This window comes from Choloepus didactylus, chromosome 9 (genome assembly GCF_015220235.1).
Source record: "Choloepus didactylus isolate mChoDid1 chromosome 9, mChoDid1.pri, whole genome shotgun sequence".
NCBI lineage: Eukaryota > Metazoa > Chordata > Mammalia > Pilosa > Megalonychidae > Choloepus > Choloepus didactylus.
In genome coordinates, this window is record NC_051315.1 from 93,045,474 (window position 1) to 93,065,708 (window position 20,235).

At 40.6% G+C, this 20,235-nt stretch overlaps 1 protein-coding gene across 3 annotated transcripts in view; it reads left to right on the top strand.

Moving 5' to 3' along the window:
- The window catches only part of CFLAR (CASP8 and FADD like apoptosis regulator), a 42,764-nt gene extending 25,627 nt beyond the window's left edge, over nucleotides 1–17,137 (top strand). For all 3 annotated transcript variants that reach the window (XM_037848927.1, XM_037848928.1, XM_037848929.1), the window contains exons 7-10: nucleotides 587–636; nucleotides 1,991–2,072; nucleotides 11,962–12,472; nucleotides 13,745–17,137. In XM_037848927.1, the coding sequence (XP_037704855.1) occupies nucleotides 587–636; nucleotides 1,991–2,072; nucleotides 11,962–12,472; nucleotides 13,745–13,883 (782 nt within the window). In that variant the 3' untranslated portion in view covers nucleotides 13,884–17,137. The remainder of the gene's footprint in view (nucleotides 1–586; nucleotides 637–1,990; nucleotides 2,073–11,961; nucleotides 12,473–13,744) is intronic.
- Nucleotides 17,138–20,235: the final 3,098 nt, after the last annotated feature.

Below are 20,235 nucleotides of genomic sequence, written 5' to 3' on the forward strand. Positions count from 1 at the left end.
CTCTCTGGGCTAATAAAGTCATAAAAATGCCAAGTGATATTTCTTTAGTCTCATCTGCATTTGTCAGACTCCCTGTCCCGTCTCACCATTGCAGTTTTTTTTTTTATCTCCCACTATCACTGGACTAAAAAAGCATGGTCACCTGTTCTATAAATAGCAGATGCACATAAACTCTCCCTTCTATGCAATCTCTAAGGCTATTCCCTTTAGTGTTGTACAGTTTCAGCACATCTATTATAGCAATTGATATTGTTGGGTGGGAGGTTATTAAGATTCTCCCTATCAGGTTAAAAACTCACCAGTCACTTGGCAGTCATCCTGGAGAAGGGCAAGGAAGAGCCTTCTTTTACTTGATGTTTAATCAGTTTTTCTACCTAATCCCTGTTTAGCATGGGGACTTGTGCATGTTTTCTTATCAGTCTTCAGTGTGAGGTTGGAACTTTGGAGCTGAATATAGCTGGAAAAAGAAGAGACAGTTGAAGAAAATAGGGGAAGAGAACAGTTTGTTTTATAAAGAAATTCAGCCAGTATGTGCTTGGGTTTCATTTTCCTAAAGCTTTGTAATGATTAATCTCTCATTCCCCAGGAAAACCAATGAAGACATCCATTCAGGAATCAGGAACATTTTTGCCTCAGGTATGGAATAACTGATCTGATATGGTATTGTTTTGTACACATAGTCTCTGCTGAGAACACTGACTTCTTTAAAAATATCTGTCCATTAAGAATTTTTTGTTACAACAATAGGATGCTGTTGCAGTTTGTTAAAGCAGCCAGATTGCAAAACACCAGAAACGGATTGGCTTTTACATTGGAGGTTTGTTAGTTCACAAAAGCACAGTTCTAAGGCCATGAAAATGTCCAAAGCAAGAGGTAGATACCTCCTCTGAGGAAAAGGCTGATGGTGGCTGGAACACCTCTGTCAGCTGGGAAGGCACATGGGTGGCGTCTGCTTGTCCTTCGCTCCCGGGTTGCATTGTTTTCAGCTTCTGATTCCGATAACTTTCTTCTTAAGTATCTGTGGGTTCTCATTTGGCTTCTCCAGGGCAAACTTTGGGCTTTATATCTTTGCTTAGCATCTCCAAATGCCTTTCTATCTGCCTCTCCAAACATCTGGGTCTGCGTCAGCTCTGAACTCTCTTCAAAATGTCTCTGCCTTTTATCCTCTCATACAGGGCCCCAGAAAACTAATGAAGACCTACCTTGAATGGGTGGGGTCACATCTCCATGGAAAGAATCTAATAGAAAGGTCCCATGCACAATGTCTGCCCCCACAAGATTGGATTACAAGAACATGGCTTTTTTTGATGTCTGCCTCAAACTGAATCACTGCTGGTGATAGATCCAAACCAGCACAGATGCTGAGAGTGCTTTCTCCTGAAAACTCTTTTACAGAGAAACCTTGGATGTAGCAAAGAGAAACATGTTGAAGTGGATTGCACAAGTGAACTTTGGAGTACAAGGAAATGCCAAAGAGGCACTTTCTTTCTCCTTTCTTGTATAGGTTGATGGACATATAAGTAGGTAGTGACACTAAACCTTGATTGTTCAGGCTTTTTTTTTTAGACTGATACTTCTCTATAAGAAGAGGCTATAGAAGGCCTATTTTTATGGAAAGATAGCACTTGCATAACTTTGAGGTCAGGTTACTGTAGGAACATATGACCCATCTTTCTTTCTGTTTCAAATTCTCTTCATTCTTTAAAGCTTAAGATGTGGAAAGAGACTGCAATTTTCAATACAATTAACTAAAAATAGAAACAGCTTATTTATCTTAAGCATTCTACCCTAATAGAGGAAAAGTGTAATATTAATGGGAAATGGGACTTTAGGCTGTGTTTCTTGAGTGACTGGGTGTTTATTGATTGACTTACACATCCAGCCAGCGGGATGCTTAAGGATACACAAAAGAAGAGTTGTTATAGGAGTGGATCCTTATGGGAACAGAACAGTTTCCAGAGCCTTTAATGATCCCTGTTTCCCTTTCTAGCACATACCTGAAGAAAGATACAGGATGCAGAGCAAGCCCCTAGGCATCTGCCTGATAATCGATTGCATTGGCAATGACACAGGTAGGTGTGGCTGCTGCAGATTAACTGATGTCCCACAGCGAGTTCATAGCACAGGCAAGCTGTACTAATCAGAATGATCAATGCTAGCTGCTGTAATGAACCACTACAAAATTTTGTGGTTTAACACAATGGAGGTTATTTCTCACTCATGTCATAGTCTGTTGAGGATTGGGTGGGAAGAGCTTTGTTCCATGATGTCATTCAGTGGCACCCTCATCTTCTGAGGCTTTGGAGTCTTGGGCAGGATCCTCTGTATATGGCTGATAGATGAGGGAAGGGGGATCTCACAAGAGATTTAGGGACCAGGGCTGAAAGTGATTTGTCTCATTTCTACCCACATTCTATTGGTCAGAATTCAGTTGCATGGCCCTAACTGCAGGGGAGGCTAAGAAATTAGTCTAGCTGTGTGTCAGGAGGAGAGTGAAGTGGGGTTTGGTGGACACATGGTATGGTCTCTGCCAGACAGGTATAATTTGTGAAAGTTGGTGAATTCTAGTCTTGCCTTTCCATCCTGGATGCTTCAGCAAGGAGTATTCCTGAGTTTGGGAGAGGGAGATTTGTAATGGAGGGCTTTCTGACTCCAAATATTATCAGGTGCCCCATTATTTCACCCATATAGCCTATGAAAGCTTTCCTGGAGAGCATTATATCTTTGATAATTGTGTGTTCACTTAGGCAGCTTTGGATCTTGTCTGAGAAACATGTCACTTAGTTCTGCAATCTTTTACTTTGGCTGTTGGCCTGAGTCTGTTTCTACCCTCTTGGCTGTAACCATTGTTTGGTGTTCTGAATTGATTCTCTTGCTTAACTGCTGATGGATGTCTGACTCAAACTGAATCACCATTGGTGATTCATCAAAAGGGAGTGAGAAGAGTCTAGATAAATGGGATGACATTATGTTTAATAATTTATCTCTTCTTTGAGAGGATTGATTGTTATATTTTCAGTTTTCCAGCTTCTTAACATTCTCCAAGAATGAGTCAGAACTATCTTTTAGGGCCATTTAAAATGTTACCATGGAGAGTTTTATGGGAAGAGTGCCTAAGAGATGATCAAATTAGCAAATATTAGGCTGAATTTCCCAGGATTTCAGATGTGATCCCTTTTTCTCATGTCCTATTTTTGGTTAGATGTGAGACATCTGTCTCCTCAGCTATAGAAAGTGTCCTTTCCTTTTTTAGCCATTAGTAACCATATGAGGATGAGAAAATATTTTCTCTTGTTGTTTTAAATGAGGTTGTGTAATTGACCTGTACTTTCTATTGTAATCAGTTCTGCTTCATTCATCAGCAGAAAAGTTCCCAGTTGGACATAGTACTGGGTATATATCTTTTGTTTTAAGAGAATCGTAAAGATAAAACAATGGCCTGTTATGAATTGATAAATTAAGTTCTTTGTGGCTAAATAAAAAACACCAAACCATCCCATACCCTGTATCCCCCTTTATTATTTATATATTTTTGTCATTATTTTATTACTCATCTGCCTACACACTGGTTAAAGGGAGTACCGGTCACCAGGTTTTCACTATCACACGGTCACACAGTAAAAGCTATATATAATTACACAGCTGGCATCAAGAATCAAGTCTTCTGGATTACTGTTAACAAATTCAGGTATTTCCTTCTAGCTCTTCTAATACACTAGAAACTAAAAAGCAATATCTATATAATGTGTAACAGTAACCTCCAGATTGACCTCTCAACTCTATTTGAGATCTCTTAGCCACTGAAGCTTTATTTTGTTTCATTTCTTTTCCCCCTTTTGGTCAAAATAGCATTCTCAATCCCACAATGCCAGGGCCAGGCTCATCCTTGGGAGTCCTGTCCCTCATAGCCAGGGAGACTTACACCCCTGGGAGTCATGCCCCACATAGGAGGGAGGGTAGTGAGTTTATTTGGGTGCAGCACTCTTCATTTCCATGTCATTACCATTTGGGGGCTTCATCTAGAGTAATCATCTGGGATGCCTCTGTCTCTTGCCTAGATAACTTTATCTGGTTAATGTTGAACATTTGGGAGGAGTGTAGGAGTCAGAGAATAAACAAGCAAACAAATAAAATAATTGCCAACTGAAATAAGGCCACAGAAACAAATTAGCAGAATAATATGAGAAGACTAACTTGGGGGTGGTAGTGATGAAAGAGTAACATTTATTAGAAACCAACTACATGCCAGGTACTTTGCTAAGTGCTTTAGATGGATTCTCTTCTCCTTATCTTCAAGTTAAGGAAGCTGAGCTCAATAAACTACCTCCTAAATTCTCTAGTAACTGTTAGAGCTGGATTTGAAAGCTTGACTCCAAAGCCTAAGCTCTTAACTACCTAGCTACAATGTAATATCTGGGAGGCCGGGGAGCTTGCCAATCTCTTTAACTATGCATCTCCAGTATCTCGAACAGTTCCTGGCACATAGGAGCTCAATAAATATATGTTGGATGACTGAATCAAAGAACAAACTCTCCTAATGCCACTGTGTCTCTAAAACCATTCCTTTTATCTATAGTATTTAGCAGACTCTCTTATACCTATCTTCTCCCTCTGTCTTCAAAAAATCAGATTTTATCAAAAGAATATGCAAGTCCCCCAAACATTTAAGGTTTTCTTCCTCCTTTATCCAATGAAAGTTTATTAAGTGCCTGCCATGTGCAAAGTACCCTGCTTGGCCCTATGTGGAGAAGAAAAGATGGAGGTGATGCCCTAGAGTCTGGTCTCAGAGCTCTGTTCTGAACAGAGAGAAAGTTATTTTTCAGTGGTTGGTTCTTGAGAAGAATGTTTAATGGAGGTCAGTAACGTCGTCTTGGTGCAGACATAGATGCTTAGGGATTTGAGGCTAATTATCTCAGTTTGGTGGAATTAAAAACTAAATCCTTGGTGTTGTAGTTTGCTAATGCTGCCATTATGCAAAATACCAGAAATGGATTGGTTTTTATAAAGGGGGTTTATTTGGTTACAAAATTACAGTCTTAAGGCCATTAAGTGTCCAAGGTAAGGCATCAACAATAGGATACCTTCACTGAAGGATAGCCGATGGTATCCGAAAACCTCTTTTAGCTGGGAAGGCACGTGGCTGGCATCTGCTTGCTCCCAGGTTGTGTTTCAAAATGGCACTCTCCAAAATGTCAGTGTCGCTTCTAATGGCCGTCTTCAAAATGTGTTTCTCAGCTGCAGCTGCTCCAAAATGTCACTCTTAGTTGTTCTCCAACTAAGTGTTCCCCTGGACTCCACTGGAATATTCTGTAAATTACACCTCAGCTGCTCTGAGGTCCTTCTGTTTGTGAGCTTTTTATATGGCTCCACTGATTTAATTCAGACCCACCCTGAATGGGTGGGGTAATACCTCCATGGAAATTATCCAATCAAAGGTCTTGCCCACAGTTGATTGAGTCTCATCTCCACGGAAACACTCACAATCAGTAGCTTCCAACCTAATCAACACTAATACATCTGCCTCCACAAGAGTGCATCAAAGAACATGGCGTTTTGGGGGGCATAATATATCCAAACCAGCAAACTTGGTATTGTGTCATCTCTGTCAGTAACCTAGCAAAGTCAGGCCTGGTGCTGCTGGTGATTGGCTGTAGCCTGACTGAGCCCCAGGGCCTTTTGATCCTGAAAGGAATCCATGTCTCTCATCATAGACAGATGGACTTCAGGGCTTGACCTGGAGCTCCAGCTGTTTTTTAGGCCCCTGAAGTAAGAAATGAGAAAGTAATTCTTCCCTCTCTTTTCTGTCCTGCTGTTTCTGAAAAGCTTGCAAATTTTTCTGTACTTTTTATCCAGGCTCAGACTTGGATTTTTCTAGCTTTATAAATCTTTCATAAGTAAGCTTTCTTTTTTAACAGGGCAACAGGGGTCAATAATGAAGACACTTTGCGGGTGGTGCTGACTTGAGCCTGTGTGCTCCTGGGGGTTGATTACCTGGCCTCCTTTCCCCCCTTTTCCCTTAATGGAATGCACAGCCACCTGAATCTGTAGTGTTTTCCTGCATTTAACGTAGGAAAATCTCAGCAAGGGGATTGGAGCAGCCACTGTAGCCTCTGCTCATGAACTATGAAGACAAATGGTTAAGAGGCATCTGAGATTGTTGATGTAGGCTTTGTTCAGATGGAGCAGCAATCACATGCTGCTTGCCTGCTTGCCTGCCAAGGAAGCAGCACTTCCCCTCCTTCCTCTTGTGGGATTCACTTATTATTAAAGAAGGCTTCCAGGGTGCAAAAATCCAGTTAGAGGCAGGACCCAGAAGTCCGTGGTGGCGCATTTTTTTCCCGAGCATTCTTATCCTCTGAGAGTAGGCAGCCATTCAGTTGGAAGCATGCATCATTCATTAAATTTCCCTTTAAATAACAGTCACCCAGAGGTTGTGCAATGTAGCAAACTCTTTTTTTGCAGATAGCATAAATCTAGCGTATCAGTAAGAATAAAGTTACTTTATTCCTATTCCTTATTGGAAGCCCTTGGAGCCAGTGGTTTCAGAGTTAAGAAGGTTTAAGAGTTTAGAAAGGAGATGCTGTGCATATACTGTAATTTATAGAATACTCCAGTGGGGTCCATGGGAACACCCCATAAACATACAATAAATATTTCTAAGCAAAGTGAATTAGATATTTACAATAAGTGGGATAAAGACTATAAATAGCCTTTCATAATTCAGGAGAGGTTTTGCCGCAAATTGAGTTGGGAAAACACTTAGGTTTTCAGAGCTTTTGGTGTTCCAGAATTGGGAATAGGGTTTGTAGATATGTGGAAGAACAAAGAATTGTAGGCTGCCTAAGATACCCCAGAAACCTCTCTTGATAAGTTTATTGATATTAATGTCTTCTAATAAAAACTAAGTCCAGAAGGAATTACTAGTAGTATTTGTGCTTAAAAAGAAGACAATTAAAAAGTAGGGGCAATTTCCAATCAAATCTGTAAGCCAAGTGATACTCATTTAGTCATTTCATTTTCTGCTTAGTGTAGAACCAGTTGGTTTCTGTTGTTTGCATCCAAAAGCCCTAATCCCAAAAATATTTGACATATTTGACCATATTATTCTTTATCAACATGTCTTTATCCAGAATATTTTTGATTATACTAACTTCTTTATAGTTCTCCTGAAAGTTAGAATAATTTATGGAGTTGCAACAAATTCCAAACAACTCCTGAGTATATTTTATTTGCTTAAGGTTATGCTTTATTTGCAAATAAACTTGATAGAATTGATGTTTAAAGAAACAAACATAGGGGTAGGGAATAGGGAGTTAAGGCCTAAAGTGAAACAAAGTACTTTATGATTTCGTCTATACGTGGATTGTCCAGGAAAACCTCCTTGATTGGTCTGTTTGAATAAATGAAAAGTTGGAGTTATACGAGGCTGACTCCCACCCCTGCTCCACATCATTCTTCCATCCGTGCCTTTGTTCAACATCATCTCTCCACTGGGGAGCCTTTTTCTTTGCCCCATTTTTTCCGGCCGCAGCTCAAATTATACCTTTTCCACAATGCCCTCTCCAGGTGCCTCAGATCATAGTGATCTTCCCTCTCTGACCTGTTTTACCTAAAATCCTACGGTACTTTGTGACAGTCCAGTCCTTGTTTCATGCACATTTCCCCAGTAAGATCACAAGCTCCTTGAAGAACAGGGATGATGCTGCATACTTCCTCTGTATCCCCTCTGCAGCAAGGGGTTTCTGTAAGGTGGTAAGCGGAATGTTACAAAACAAGAGTTTTGGGGTCAAGTGAATTTGAGAAATGCTGCATATGTATTCCCCTCTCTGAGATTTACCATGCCTGTTGGCCTGTTAAAGGCTCTGAAAAGCCCTCATACAAAGAAAACTGTGTAGCCTTGTCAACCTTGCTTTTACACACACATTTGACCTCAGAACTCCCCTTGCCACTCTATCCTGCTGAACTTGTGTTCCATGTGTGGGCTCTATGGTAATTAGAACTGGGGCTATGGAAGGGGATTGTAAATAGACTGAGCATACCCTCTCTCTTGTTTATTCTATAAATGCATTTAATGGAGCCCTTTTCATAGAAAGTGTGAAGATAACTGTATGCTCATTTTAGGTGAAAACAAGTGATATTAATGTGATCCTGACATTTTACTAACTGATGCTGACCCTGGCCCTTCACTGGCAGCCCTGTACTAACAGTAAGACCAGAAGACAACCCCCATCATTTCAGGAAGTTGGTTTCTAAAGAATTTATGTTTACAGAGAGAGGGCTGCGTGGGCAGTGGGGTTTCCCAGGTGGGTAGAAGGAGAAGTGGAACTTCCGCAGTTCGTTGAAATTTTATTTTCCAAACTCAGCGCCTAAGTTTTTCTTCCCCTTGCAAGGCCAAGGCAGTCCGTATGATACATGAGACATGGTATCTGCTCTGAGCCCATTTTGGTTTAGGATGTAGAGGCCCCCTCGAGTCCTAAGAAGTAGATTCCATGAGGGAACTGTATCGCAGGCTCAGTGCTTTGTGGTTTGAAATGACTGCCTTTAAATTCTTTAAATGTTGTATCTTAAATTTGAATAAATACCTACAGTTTGCAAAGCATCCTTACAGAAATCTCATCTGATCCTCACTGACACCTTTAGAAGAAGACATAAAGGCATTATTATTAATCCCACTTTATAAATGAATAAACTGAGGCTGTAATTTGCTAAAAGTCACATTGACACCGCTCCCTTGTTCCTGTAAGTTAGACTGGACTCTCCAGGAGGTGGAGGAACCAGGATCTAAACTCAGATTTTGTGACTCCAAGACTGGTCTAGCTTTTGCCCTGCAGCATGCTACTGCCTACCCTTTGCCATGTTAACAGCTGCAGCTCTGGCCAGAACCTACAGGGATCCAGATAAAGAGCTGGAAGGCACACAGCAACATTTGCCCCATCCTTCCCCCACTTATCAGCATGGAAAGGAAAACCAAGGGGGAGTCTGCTTCTGAGGATTTTGAAAAGGGAGGATATTTATCAGTAAAGACAGAGGGTTCTGAGGGACGTGGCCCAGCTGAGATAGCAAGTAAAGAGAAGTGCTTTGAGTCTGATGTTTCTTTGTTTGCTGCTGCCCTCTATGGGAGAGAATACTCCATGATTGTAGACATGGGAGTCCTGAAAGGAAGTGTTTGGAATAAAATAGTAGTGATAGAACTTAGGGCTACTTCAGGCTCTTCCATTATACTGTCCTGTGTTTCAGTTTGAGCCCAGCGCTGGGTACTGAGGCCATGGCTCCACCCTCCCAGGAGATCTTTAGGGGATCTGCTGCTAGTCCTTTTCTACCACACTGTGATGTTATTAAATAGGTTGTCAGCAACTTGGGTATCATGTCCTCATTTCTTTGATAATTATACTAATTGATCATAAGAGTTTTAAGGAGATTGGCACCCTCTTTAAAGCTCATCATTATGTGATATAATAATTTATTTTTTTCACCTTTAACTGTGAGCCAGGCAGAGGACAAAAGCAAGTAGCCAAACTGCATTCTTATAAAATGGTTATTAACATTCCCTTTTACTGATGGGAGAGGTCAAGGGACTTTCCTGGTAAATTATTTATCTAATGATATATACAAATTATTCCAAATCTTAGTGGCTTAAGACAGCAATACTAATTTATTTATATCGCTCACAACTTCTGTGGGTCTGGAATTTAGTGGCGCCTTGACTGGGCTGTGCTGGCCAAGAGTCTCTTATGAGGCTGTGGTTGGATGTCAGCTGCGGTCCTCTGGAGACTGGCAGGGATCGGGGCTCACTCACATAGCTGGGGAGTTGGTGCTGGCTGATGGGGAGGCCTCAGTTCTTTTTCATGTAGGCTACTCCAGAGGATTGCTTGAGTAGTCTCAGGACATGGCAGCTGGCTTCCCCATGGAGGGTGATTCGAGAGTGAGAAGGAGCCAGGTGAAAGCTGTATCCTTTTCATGCTCTGGCTTTGGAAGTCAGATAGCATCACTATCACTCTGTTGCACTCCATTCATTAGAAACTCGTTACTATGTCTGAATCACATGCAAGAGACGGAGAATTTGGCTTTATCTTTTGAAGAAAGGAGTGTCAAAGAATTTGTGAACACATTTTAAAAATATTTTATCAAAAATTAAAAAAAAAATAATTCAAACAAAACAACACAAAGGAATAAGAAAAACAAATAACCTAAAATAACTACATTGCTTCCAACATGTTCCTACCGTACCCCAAGAAAATTAACAAACCATAGTCATTCCTGAGCATTCCTATATCATTAAGATTACTCTCCATATCTTATCTTGTGAACATGGTTTTAAACCATCACATCTAGTAGGAGGTGGGGCCACAATTACACCCAGTCTCCTGACCAAAAGTGTCACTAGCCCCTCTGTGAATGTGTACATACCACTCAGAGGCAGGATGAATGAAATTCAGAGCATGCACTCAAGCCAACTCTGACCTGTCTAGTGGCTGATTATTCCAGCTGTTTTTTCATTCAAGTCTGCATTTCTTTTCCTACATTTTATCTTTCTCCCATTTCCTGTGAGAAGTCAGAAGAGAAATTGAGATTTCTTACTTTTATTTTATAGTTTATTAGCAGTTGGTAAGAAGTTTGAAACTATTGGTTGAAGCTCTGAGCCTTTTGATTATTGATGACTGTACTCCATATTATCTCCATTTAATGTAGAGAATTGAGAATTTGTAGTAGACAGTTATGTGGTACCTTCAGTTGTCTCTTTTCAATCTCCTCCTGTGATGCCAAAATTGTGAGATGGGGTCCCTTTGTTCCTTAGTGGAAATTATATCTGCTATAATTGCTGTTAGGTTGTTTGGTTGGGATGAATGCAGTGGTAGATTTCTGGGGGACAACATTCCAGGGTGGGGAGAAAGGTGGGCACCTGGTGATGAGACATGGAAACAAATCCAGAAAAGTGGGCTGATAGTTTGGGTGACGTCCTGAATGGTTTAGTCTCTGGGATTAGGACAAGCAGTTTTTCTGTCCAGCAAACAAACAGAACTGATCTTATCCATCACACAAAGAACAGGACTGTAGAAATTTCTGTAAGAGGGACGAAAAGATTTTAAACAAAGGAATAGGAGCTATAGGAGTTACGGAGTGCCAGGAGTGTTTATTTTTATTTGTCACTTACTCCTCATGGCAGTCTCATAATCCCTTCCATTTAAAGCTAGGGAGACCCGCTTCCTCAAGGTCAGGCATCCCAGAGGGGTGGTTAGGTCAGCATTAGAAGGCAGGCTTGTCTGACTGCTCTTCCCACTGCCTCATACTGCTTCTAGAGGCAAGGTCAATCCAGGATTCCTGGAAACTAGGGAGGAATCCTGAGGTTACTGTAGGAAATCCTAGCCACAGGCTCACACCGCTCAGTCAGAGGTTACACTGGAAAGCAGGTCCTGAGAGGAACTGGGGAGTCTGGACGTGGTCATAGCTTGGATCTGGGGGCTTCTGAATCAGGCCACAGTGGAGGAGGTGAGGGAGCTCATGGCAGTGCCTCCTAGTACTTCTGTAGCCGTTTGGATCTGTGCTCTGCAAAGGTATCCTTTTCTGTGTACTTGTGTATCCCATTATTTTAAGGATGAGCCTTTTGAAATATCCCCAACTTTGCTTTGGTTGAAGAGAAAAAGGTTTTGTTCCTCCCTGTGCTTTGATTGGACTAGAGAGTGGGCTTCATCTATGCCTCTTGAAGAGATGCCGTAGTGGCATCAGGTGGGGAAGGTGGTGTGCTAAGGATACCCCATAACTGGGAGCCAGGCCATGAAAATCACATCTGCCTTGAAGTTGATTCCGTCCCTTCTACCCAGTTTTCAGATCCTTCAGAGACTCAAAATGTTACACAAAAGTAGAAACATATAAATAATGGAAATTAGACCATCCCAGGATTCCTATCCAGTCCTCCTTGAGCTTTTCTGACTCCATTGTTGTTTGCCATATTTTTTTTCCCAGATGTTCTTCGGGACACCTTCACTTCCATGGGCTTTGAAGTCCAGTATTTCCTCTATCTCAAAATGGAAAGAATAATGCACATTCTCCACCGAGTTGCCCGTATGCCTCAACACCGAGACTACGACAGCTTTGTGTGTGTCTTGGTGAGCCGAGGAGGCTCCCAGAGCGTATTTGGTGTGGATCAGACTCGCTCGGGGTTCCCTTTGGATCACGTGAGGAGGATGTTCATGGGAGATTCGTGCCCTTCTCTCTTAGGAAAGCCAAAGCTCTTTTTCATTCAGAACTATGTGGTGTCAGAGAGCCAGCTGGAGGACAGCAGCCTCCTGGAGGTGGATGGGCCCGCAACAAACAATGTGGAATCTGAGGCCAGGCAGCCCAGGCCCCGCACGCTCCACCGAGAAGCTGACTTCCTCTGGAGCCTGTGCAGAGCAGACGTTTCCCTGCTGGAGAAGAACCCCAGCCCACCATCGGTGTACCTGCAGTGCCTCTCCCAGAAACTGCGGCAAGAAAGGTGAGCCACCAAGACGTGGCGGACCCCTGGACCACTTCTTAATTTTCTTGCTACCGAGATGGGACGTCCCACTGTGCCATGTCTGATGCTCTTCAGGGAGGAAGAAGGATTTTTCATTCCGTGTTGAGGTTGCCTTAGGAGTATGATATAGACCCTACATAATTTATGAATGTTTGTGCTTCAGAAGGTCACTTGTAAGTCAGTTTTGTAGTTTGGATTTTTTTTTTTTTTTCAAAATTAAGAAAGTCTCTACTTGTTTTATTCTTATTACAAAAGCAATACATACTGCTTGTAGAAAAAAGTCATAAAAACAGATGCTGAAAGCAGAATATAACAAACAGAAACAACCTCTACTAACCAAATCTTGCTGTATAGCCTTCCACATCTTTTTTTGGATATAAATGTGATCACATATAAACATGTTTTTTTTTTTTTTAAACATGTGTTTTAAGCCAAAATGGAATGATCATCACCTATTCCTTTATAATCTGCTTTCATTTTGGGCGTGCACTTCAAAGCTTTTGATGTGTCTTACCAGATTGTGCTCTAGGACAGCAAGACCAAATTTGTATGAAAGTGCTTGCTTTCTAGAATGCTCACTGACAGGCATGGCATGCTTATCCCTCCCCCCACCCAATTTTAACAATTTGATGGGCAGAAATGATATCTGACTGTTATATAAGCACCTTTAATGTTTATTGGCAAGAATACTTTTCTTAGGACAACATTGGTAACCTGGTTTCCATTTAAGCTCAGTGAAGCTATAGTGTACCTCAAATTTAAGATTAACTGTCCTTTTCTGGTTGCTCACAATTATGTTTTTGAATGATGTTTCTGAGCCACTTATGAAGAGCATTCTGAGTTCTAGCTCTGAGGACCCCAGGAATGTGTCATATCCTTACACCCCAGTCCCCTCAGTGGTAGCTCAGCAGGAGGGAGGAGAGGGCTCTAGCAGGAACAACTTGACCTCCTGAGGTAGATACTCCATGGGCCAGTGTCTTATGGCCTTTTGCACCCATCCTGCATCTGCATAGGCAATCTGGGTGGGTTGTCACCAGGTTGATGTATTCCTAGAGTGAAACTAGTTGCTTATTAGGGAAGGGGACTTTGGGGCTGGAGTGCTGTGGGCAGGTTCATATCACACATCGGGCATTTAGGAAGGAACAGTTTCAAAGCACTTTCACATCTGTTAGCTCATTTTACCCTTATGACAATCTGTTTTCTCTTTGATATTTTCATGGCTTTAATTTTTGCCTTTCTCATTTCTCCTAGAAAACGGCCTCTCCTGGATCTCCACATTGAACTCAACAACAAAGTGTATGATTGGAACAGCACAGTTTCGACTAAGGAGAGGTACTTCGTCTTTCTACAGCACACTCTGAGAAAGAAACTCATCCTCTCTTATAAATGAAAAACCAAAAGCCCTTCTCAGCCAAAGGCACTCCATCCCCACAAGGAGCTTTTTCAAACTGGCTCTATGTGTGTGTGTGATGCGGGTGAGGTAAGGCCCTACCTGATGCTGAAAGGGCCCTCTGTGAGACTGTGTGATTGGATTGCTTGAAGTAGAGGTGTCGAGGCGAAGGCTTTGGCCTATATATTGCCAAAAAAGTGGCCAGGCTAGCTTTGGGAGGGAAAAGACGTTGAAACTTTAAAAGCTGAGTATTGGGCATCTCGGGCAGTTCATACTTATGTTCCTTCTATCAAAGAACTAACAAGTAAACCAGAGTTGCAGGGATAAGCATGTAGAGTATTTGTAACCACAAAACTAAATTAGCCTGTGGGTATCCATACTCCTTATTGAAAAGTAAAATCAAAATACAAAACTAGGAAATCAGAACGCAGCAAACACTTTATCATCTTACCTAGCAGAAACAACCAGTTAACCAAAACTTTGTCTATTGTCTGGCAGATTTTTTTTCTGTACACAGGATCTGGATGGGTGGTCTTATGATTTGAGGTTGCTTGTCTATTCATCTAGGGACTTGTGACACTTACAGCTAAGCAAGTACACCTTTTTTCCTGGGTTTGATGACATGACCTAAAAGGAGACTGTAGTTTAATATGCCATTTAAAGTTGGTTTTAACTGTCATGTGGCACTCTCTCTTTCTCTGTGTATGTGTATGTGTGTATTTTATCTTGATCATGCGACAGAAGCTGAAAAGAGTAAGGAACAGTTTTTAGGCACCATAAGCAACTATTCTTACATTAAAGCTTATTTTGTAGTTGTTATTTTAATGAGTCCAAGATTCCTGGAGGTAGCTTTTAATTTAACATTGCTTAGGGGCACTGTTGTGAAGGAACGTGTGTGCTTGGCCTCCCCTTATGAGTCAGAACCCCGTGTTACTCACAGAGGGAAACCAGGACGGATCTTAATGACTTGGCAGCTTTGGTAGCCTTCCCTGTCGCATGCACATGGAAACAGTAATTTCCATTTATTCTCATTCTTATCATTAACAAACACAGCACATTGCTCTTAATTTTGGACCCTTACTACTTGTACAAGTAATGCATGTCAAAATGCTATGGATAGAATCTTTGACTCATCAAAGATCTGTAAACTATTGACAAGAGAGTTATTATAGTGTTTATTTATATTACTTTGTGGTCTTATGTATTCCTGTTATAGCATTCATTTATATTTATATTTAAAAATAAAATAATATAGATTCTTATATTTTAAGCCTTGAGTTCTAAAGATTTCACCTCATTGTGTGTCTTTTTGTCCTACATGTGTATTCATATTGTATCAGCCAGATACTTTTAGAAGCATGTGACAGAACACCTAACTCACGATAAAAATATGTTTTGTTTGTTTGCTTAATCTTATTGAGCAGGAAGTCTGGAGGTAGGGGCCAGAGGCTGGGTTGGTTAATTCATTGGCTCAGCGATGTCATCAAGGATTTGGTAATTTTCCACCTTCCCTCTCTGTAGCCTCAGCATTTTGGCCTTTACCTTCAGATTTGTCATGATGGTCACTGGATGGCCACAGTTCCAAGCATCACAGCCAAATGACAAAAGAGAAAACATCTCTTCCTTGTGTCCCTTCTTAAGATCAAAAGAGAAACTTCTCCAGAAGCCCTTCTCTCCAAGTGCTGCCTCCTCTCACCTCTTATTGGCTACAGTCACATGACTTGTCCATTCTTAAACCAAGCATCGGCAAAGGAAACGGAACCACCATGTTGGCTTAGATCAATCTGGATTCAATACCCTGGAACTGGGGAGGGGTTTAGCTCCTTCAGGCATACAGTACCCAAAACCTGAAATTCTTTTAGCAAGGGAAAAGGGAAAAATGGAGCTCCCCTTTGGGGTAGTCAACCACAATATGTGCCAAAAGAATGAGAACACCCATGTTTTGGGTGAAGAAACTGAGACACACAGCCATGAAGTAGCTAGAATGTTAACAACCAACCTTATGATCTGGTGTTCTTTACAAATTAGAGGAAACATTGGAAATGTTTAGCATGTATTCCGGGGAAGATACGATTCATCTCTCTCTGCTGTTTTTGAGAGTCATTGTCCTACTCTTTCAACCCCTATCCTCTTCCCTCAGAGAGGCAGCAAGGCCACATATCTTGCCTTATCACATCTGCTTAGCATGGTGAAAATACAGAGCTTGGCAACTCAGCATCTTTGCTTTCCTTTACTATCTTTCCCTTCCTTTGCCTTCCCTCTTTTAAAAGCCACAGCCACAGGACCTGTGCCTTCCAGGCTGATCAAACAGGAGAAATAAGACCTTGCCTTCCCTTAACTACCTTGCAGGTTTGTTCTGAGGATGAAATGAGAGTGTCCTTATGACCGTGCTTTGGTGATAAGGCAAATGTAAGTTGCTGTTATACCACACTGTGGAGGGGTTACATTGGAGAGGTTGAACTAAATCTGGAAGAGTTGGTCAGATTTTGACACAATGAGATGGAAAAGAGTATGTTGCACGAGAGGAAAGAAAGCAAGTAAAAGAACAGGTAGAAGAAATGCAGGACATTTATTAGAAACTGGGAGTATAACATCTAGTTGAAGTGGAGAGAAAGTGGGTAATAGTGATGCTTAATCCTGGAGATGGCCCTTGAAGGCCCACATCTTCATCTTTTAGTCAGTTCTCATGTAAGTTATTCTGTAAGTTATTTTTCTCACTTTAGTGGAGGCTTTGACTCCTTCTTTGATACTTTTTTATATGAGCAATTTATTACTAAATTACTTTCTTATTCTTTTTTACCAAGTGTAATTTTAAAATGAAATATTTTAGACATACTAAAAGAGAATGATGTTTAGGTAATACAATGAATACTCATATACCCACAATCTAGCATAAGTAAAATGTTCTAAAATATATATGAAGACCCCTAAGACATTACTTTATATTAAATATCCTCACAAAGAAAGAAAGGGACAGAAAGAAATATCCCAAATGTGGCATGGATGATATTTTTCCTTCTTTTAATTTTCTAAATTCTCATCTATATCTATATATACATTGGGGAATACTAGTCTCTGCACTAAAGCATGCTTCTGCCACTAAGAGGTCAGAATTTGAGGTCAGCCTTGCTGTTCCGGTTTGCTAATGCTGCAGTTATGCAAAATACCAGAAATGGATTGTCTTTTATAAAGGGGATTTATTAGGTTACAAATGACCTAAGTTCTAAGGCCATAAAAGTGTCCAAACTAAGGCATCAGCAAGAGAATACCTTCACTGAAGGAATGCAGATGTCATCTGGAACACCTCTGTCAGCTGGAAAGGCACGTGGCCAGCGTCTGCTGGTCCTTTGCTCCTGGGTTGCATTTCAAAATGGCTTTCTCCAAAATGTCTCTGGGCTTCTGTCTCTCTTAGCTTTTCTCTCTCAGCTCCTGTGCATCCTTGCTTGGCCTTCTGTCTCTCTTAGCTTCTCTCTCTCAGCTCCTGTGCATCTTTGCTTGTTCTCCCAGGGCGTTGCTCTCTAAGCTGCTGGGGGTCCTCTCTTAGCTTCTCTGGGGCAAACTCTGGGCTTCATCTCTTAGTTTAGCATCTCCAAACAGCTTCCTGTCTGCGTCTCCAAGCGTCAGCATGTGTCGGCTCTTGAGCTCTCTTAAATACTCCTGAATGGGTAGGACCCACCTCCACGGCAATAATCTAGTCACAGTTGGGTGAGTCACATCTCCATGGAAACACTCAACCAAGAGATTCTACCCAACAAGATTAGATTAAGAGACCATGGTTCTTCAGGGGTCCATAATGGTTTCAAACTGGCACATTTGCCAAGTTGGCTGTGTGGCAGACCCTGCTTGCTGTTGCCAAATATCCATTCTCCTTTTCTCCAATAATAGAAATCCTGATTTGTAACTGTGCACATAGCCTCACAGAATATGGACTACTTGTCCATGTGACTAGGTCCAATGAGACCATAAGCAGAAGTGTCATTTGGCTGCTGCTGGGAAATTTCCTTAAAAGATAGCTTGTGTTTTTCCTTTCCCCTCTCTTTGTCCCCTCCTTCATTCTGCTGACCAGAATGTGGATGTGATGGCTGGAGCTCTAGCTGCCATCTTGAACTGTGAGGATTAGGGTCACACCACACTGATGGCTGAGTGGAAAGCAGGAAGGATCCTTGTTGGGTGAAGATGTTAAGAGGCAGAGACACCATACCAGCCCTGGACTGCCTACCTCTGGATTTCTATATGAGAGAGAAAAATAAGTCACTTTTGGTTTGGAATTTTTATGCATGTTAAAATTTTAAAAGAAAAAGTTGTCTAGATCGTTTTTATTTTCTCATGATTATTTTAAAATTTGTGTGCATTTAAAATCTAGCAGAGTGAAGCGTTTAATATATGTGATCTTATTTATCTTATTTTATCCTTTTGTGGTTTTGTTTGGGGAAATGGAGATGCTTTATTAAGACATTATAGTAGAGTTTGGACCCTTATCTTCCTAAGAGATGCAACTCGATTACATGGAAAAGTCATTCTAACTGAATCACTCAGATTATGGACCAGCTTTTGGAGTACAGCCATGAGTTCACAGTGAATAGGGTTTTGAAGGAGGAAAACATAACCATTTATATATTTAACCATTTTGAGTATGAAGAGGACATGTTAACTATGCATATGTGTTAAGGACAGCTAAAGATAATGACTCAAAAGAGACCACTTATTTTAAAGCCTCCATTCCTTGTTTCTCATGCTGGACCCTCCTTTGCGTATGGTAGCCCCACAGACAGAAATGTAGAACTCAATCAAGACCATTGAATGAAATGATTGATTTTCTGGCCAGGGAGCCTTAAGAACCCACTCTTCCCAGAAACTTCCCTTTCTTGTGCCACCCTAAAATTACAGGGCCCCCACTTTGGCTCTATTGCACACTTAATTAAACAGAGCTCAGTATGCTATGCTACATAGATAAAAAAGGCAATATTTGGACTTATATAATATTATTCAAAGGCAATTTCCAACATAGGAAGGCTTTTTATTAAAAGCAATCTTGATGCTTTATTATTATATTCTGTCTTCTAAGTTCTTCATACATAATGCTTCTGAAAATAGGTCCAACAAGTGTTACCCATAGCCTTTCAAATTCACTCAAAATTTACTTATTTATTTTCAGAGAGAAGGTAACATTTGAGATCTTAAATGCCTAATTTAGGACTATACTCAGTAGACCATAATCCCTGTAATTTTTTTTTTTTAATTTTATTGTGGCAAATTTAACAAAATTTGTCATTTTAACCAACTATAAGTTACATTTCACAGTGTTGTGCTACCATCACCACTATCTGTTTCCCAAAACTTTTTCATCATCCCAAACACAAATTCTGTACCCATTAACCAAATAACTCTCCATTCCCCCTTCCCTAGCCCCTGATAACCTCTAATCAACTTTCCTTCTCTAAATGTGCCTATTCTAGTTATTTCACGTAAGTAGAATCATATAACATTCATCCTTTTGTGTCTGGCTTATTTCACTGAGCATCCAAGTTGTAGCATGTGTCAGAATGACATTTCTTCTTATGGATGAATAATGTTCCATTGTTAGGTATAAACCACATTTTTGTTTATCTGTTCATCTTTCAATGTACACCTGAGCTGTTTTCACCTTTTGACTATTGTAATAATGCTGCTATGAACATTGGTTTGCAAGAGTCTGAATTCCTGTTTTCAATGTTTTTGTGTGGGGTGTGAATATACCAGTAGAATTGCTGGGTTATATGGTAATTCTATGTGTAGCTTTTTGAGGAACCACCAAACCTCAAAGTTTTTAAGCACTGATTTATTGTCGTCCCCTTATTATTCAACACATGTTTATTAAGCCTTCTGTGTGCCAGTATGTGAAACTAATCTAAATGATAAGTCTCTCTGTAAGCTTTTTCAGAGTCATTGTTTGCCTCACTCTGATGAGTTAGGCAACCAGTGACAAGAAATGATGCTTTTCTTTTGTTTCAGTTTGGAAAAGAGTGAAAAACGCTGGAGAGTTCAGATGAGAAAGTTTAGCTTCTCACCAGTGAGCACAACACTATGTATTAAACAAGGATAGTGCCACATTATCATTAAATGCCACATAAGAAACATAAATTTTCTCAGCTTAGCTTAAATTAAGGGAGGATTTAAAATGTTGATCAATTTGGTAAAAATTTGCATCATTTCATTTTGAATTTTTTCATTTGATAATAGCTAACACTTGCAGAATGCATAACCAGGCACTGAATGCTTTTCTTACATGAACTCATTTAATCATCACAATTCTACGAAGTGTCATTACTGCTTTTTATATATGAAGATTTGCTTTTTTTTTTTTAAGGGTTTG